Below are 3,522 nucleotides of genomic sequence, written 5' to 3' on the forward strand. Positions count from 1 at the left end.
AACACAATGTTACATCCCCTATTGAACATATTTGACATGTCACATTTATAGAATTTGCACATCATTAATTACACATTATATCTACATTTGTGACATACACCAATTATTTGATGCCATATTAACACTTCACAACACTCACACATAATAAATAACCTTACACTCTCCATACAAACTAGGTCACCGATATAGGTTTCATAACAAGGTCATCTCACTAACTCCCTATCCCATTGGTCATGAGATACTTGCACACTAGATATAGATACAAACATTAGTCCAACATGATAAGTTATATAGTGAAATCGATCGAATGATACAAAAAAAAACCATGTAATCATATCCATCCAATATTATCATACATTTTTATCTATAATTCAATTCCGAGAAATAAATGTTAGCATAAAATATACATTCATAATCATTCACATATGATCATAATAATAACTGAATCACATACATCATAAGAAGTCTCTCATCAAACCATGTAATTAATGGCATCCATATAAATAAACTATGATCATCCATGAACATGCATAGCATTAGTGCTTAACTAGGTATCAAATCAGAATCCAATCACAAATAGTAGTAACAACATAAATAAAAAAAGTCTTAATGTCATATCAAAATGATCAAAACCTTTATAGGAGTAATCTCCCTCTAGGTGAGCATCGGAGATGCCTTCAACATAGATCAAAATACCAAACTACTATTTATGAAACTACTTTCAAAACCCATTGTTCAATCTTTTCGACCTATAGTAGGAAATTTAGTAGGAATTCACATTCAAACAAATAAAATTGTAGGTCTATGGAGTTATTAGTCATATAAAATATGATGTTTTGTTGACTTACATAATTAAACAAAACATAAACTTCATGATCTACAACAGGAAGATGAATGTTTCCTGGCTAGGACAATCAACAAACTAAAATCCCTAACATGCAATTAGTTAAAATGCCTCTAAAGCTAGATCGAATTTATTTCAGAATAAAGCTCTGATACCAAGCAAAAATCAGGGGATCGATTGAAGTGATGATAGTATTGGGAGGGCAAGATGCAAGTAAATGAAAATATTAAATGGATAAAATAGGCTAAAGACACATTCCATTAATCTTTTTTCATAATGTTTGATGAAGAGATTTTGGACATTGTCTATTAATAGGTCTTGTTGTGTGCTCCTTTCTTAGTGAGAAAGGCAACAACATGCTTTGTTTATCTGGAGACGTATTCATCTACTAGAATAGAAGCTCGTTTACCAATTCTAAGAAACAATTCTTCTGTTGATCTCTTGCATCCCAAATGAGCTTCTACAATATTTTCAAGTGCTGCTCTATAACTGTTGGCTATAAGTCGCCCAAAAATATTTGCTTCACCTCTTTCAAAATCTGTCATACAATATGCATGAATTCCTTCTAGAGTTTTTACAAACTTTACTACAAATGACCCCTCTTTCTTCACAATCCTTTCCACTTCATCCAAATTTGGACCAAAAAAAGGTATCTTAAACGTTTCCCATTTCTCCTTTTCAACAATACCTTGCCAACAATAAAATTGCATTACGTATTAGAATAATTACTATAAATAAAACTTAAAATTTTATTTTTTATTACAAGTTTATAATTACAAACTCTATAATCTTAAATGTCACTCATGTTTACATTAAGAAGGTAATTATGTTGCTATTTGTGAGAAGCATCCAATCTTGTTTCCCATAGATTGGTAGTCTTTAAGCTAAGCACTCATATGATAACCATTAAAGTTTGGGATTTGAAATCATCAAAAAAAGAGGAAATAAAAGATGAGATTCCATGGAATTCATGATCTATTATCATTGAGTAGGAAGTCTCATGAAGCATGAAAAGAATATGCTACAAGATTAATTGAAATCTTTTTCTACAAAACAATAGCTCTTATCTTTTAGGACTGGAGATTTCAGCTGGTGAAATTTTCATCGAGCTAGGAATTGTCCCACTAACTTGGAATTTTTTTTTGTGACTTGTCAATCATCTCAAATTTTAGATTCTCAAAAGAATACAAAAGAAAGAAAGAAAAAATAGATGTTTATTTATTTATTTTTTATCCAAATATTTACTAGCTTTCCTTAATTTTACAGTGTAAATTTTTAAATTAAACGACACTATTAAATTTATGAAATAACCAACTTTAAAATATTCCTAAAAATTCTCCACAAAACCTTACCTAAGAGATACAAGAATTATAGAGAAACAAACAAACCAAGAAAAAATGAGAGAGCATTGTATCAACCTCGTTAACTAGTTCCTCAAATGCAAATTCTATTTGGCGGGAAACAAATCCACATGGGCCTTGCTCCTCCGTTATGTGGGTTCCTTCATTACGACCCGGCAGAGATACAAACATGTATCCCCCATCAACGATCTCCTCTGCCCGGGCCTTTAAAAACGCTGTGAAATCTTTATCAAACTGCTGTAAATACGCAGCTCCCACTGATGCCTCACAATCGCCTGAAACGTAGACACGAGGAGAGCTTCTCTGCTGAACACTCTCTGGCACCTGTATTTATCTTATCATCAGACAACTACATCAAACTCATAAATAGAAAAGTTATGGTTTATTACTCACCTGGGAAAGCCAATGAAGACTGGTAGAAGAGTGACAGAAATGCAGGCTTTTCCGTGGGAATAGACGTCTGAAATGTGATCCACACACACCGCTGCAATATAAGACCTTCCAGCTAATGGATTGTTATCACCATCATTGTCAACATCAGCATAGTCTGGTCTGTGGGGAGGCAAAATTCGAAACAGTGAATTGAAATCATTAGAAGGAAGGTCGATGAAATACACCTCAAATTCTGGCATCTCATGTTCCTCAAACGAGCGTTTCACAGCATTGACAATGGTGTTTGCCACCACAAGAGTATTTTTCCCAGTACCACAACCGAAATCTGCTATCCTAAATATCCCTCCCACATCAGACATCAATATCATATTCTCATAAATGGCCCGCTCCAGAATTGGTTTCACAGCTTGAAGCATGTTTAGCTGCACCAGGAAATTTTTCAAATACAGTTTTCACATATTTTTTTATAGTAGAAAGAAAAGAGGTTAGAATGGAAATGCGCGTTTTGTACCTGAGCTGAAGAGGATTTGGCATAGCTAGATTCTCCATCTCCACCCTTCATGCCAAGCACATTCTCCATCTCCAGGACCGGTTTGGATTGAGATTTGATTACCTCCATTAAGACGCCTGGCTTCTGAGCTTTGATATGAACAAGCTCAATCAAATGAGGGCCTATGTGTGCTCTTTAGGATAATACCCTTTAATTTATAATCGTTATTTGATGATCTGCAACCATCACTGACATCATCCCTAGATTCGATCCTACTCTACAGTTTTAGCATTTTATTGTCATCTGTAATCTAAAAAAGAGTTGATGGAACATCGAATGTGATTTTTGTGAATTGAATTTTAATTGACTGAATAGACGTTTCATATTAAAACTGGCATACCAAAAATTCATAATCAAATCAAATCAAATGAGGA

The 3,522-nt window shown here is 33.7% G+C and overlaps 1 protein-coding gene across 1 annotated transcript; it reads right to left on the bottom strand.

Annotated features, from left to right (window-relative positions):
- Positions 1-1,209: 1,209 nt before the first annotated feature.
- LOC131072282 (indole-3-acetate O-methyltransferase 1-like) lies at positions 1,210-3,254 on the bottom strand. The gene is made up of 4 exons (XM_058008422.1): positions 3,110-3,254; positions 2,688-3,020; positions 2,208-2,529; positions 1,210-1,532 (listed from the first exon to the last, which is right to left on the bottom strand). Exons 1-4 carry the CDS (start codon positions 3,215-3,217, stop codon positions 1,210-1,212), a joined length of 1,086 nt encoding a protein of 361 aa, XP_057864405.1. The 5' UTR covers positions 3,218-3,254.
- Positions 3,255-3,522: the final 268 nt, after the last annotated feature.

This window comes from Cryptomeria japonica, chromosome 5, assembly GCF_030272615.1.
Source record: "Cryptomeria japonica chromosome 5, Sugi_1.0, whole genome shotgun sequence".
In the NCBI taxonomy this organism is placed as follows: Eukaryota; Viridiplantae; Streptophyta; class Pinopsida; order Cupressales; family Cupressaceae; genus Cryptomeria; species Cryptomeria japonica.

Excerpts from the sequence above, each read along its gene's own strand:
- LOC131072282 (XM_058008422.1), bottom strand. The coding sequence starts at position 3,217 with ATGGAGGTAATCAAATCTCAATCCAAACCGGTCCTGGAGATGGAGAAT. Across the intron at positions 3,021-3,109 it reads CCAAATCCTCTTCAGCTCAG|CTAAACATGCTTCAAGCTGT; the intron begins GTACAAAACGCG and ends TTCCTGGTGCAG. Across the intron at positions 2,530-2,687 it reads GAAGGTCTTATATTGCAGCG|GTGCCAGAGAGTGTTCAGCA; the intron begins GTGTGTGTGGAT and ends AGATAAATACAG.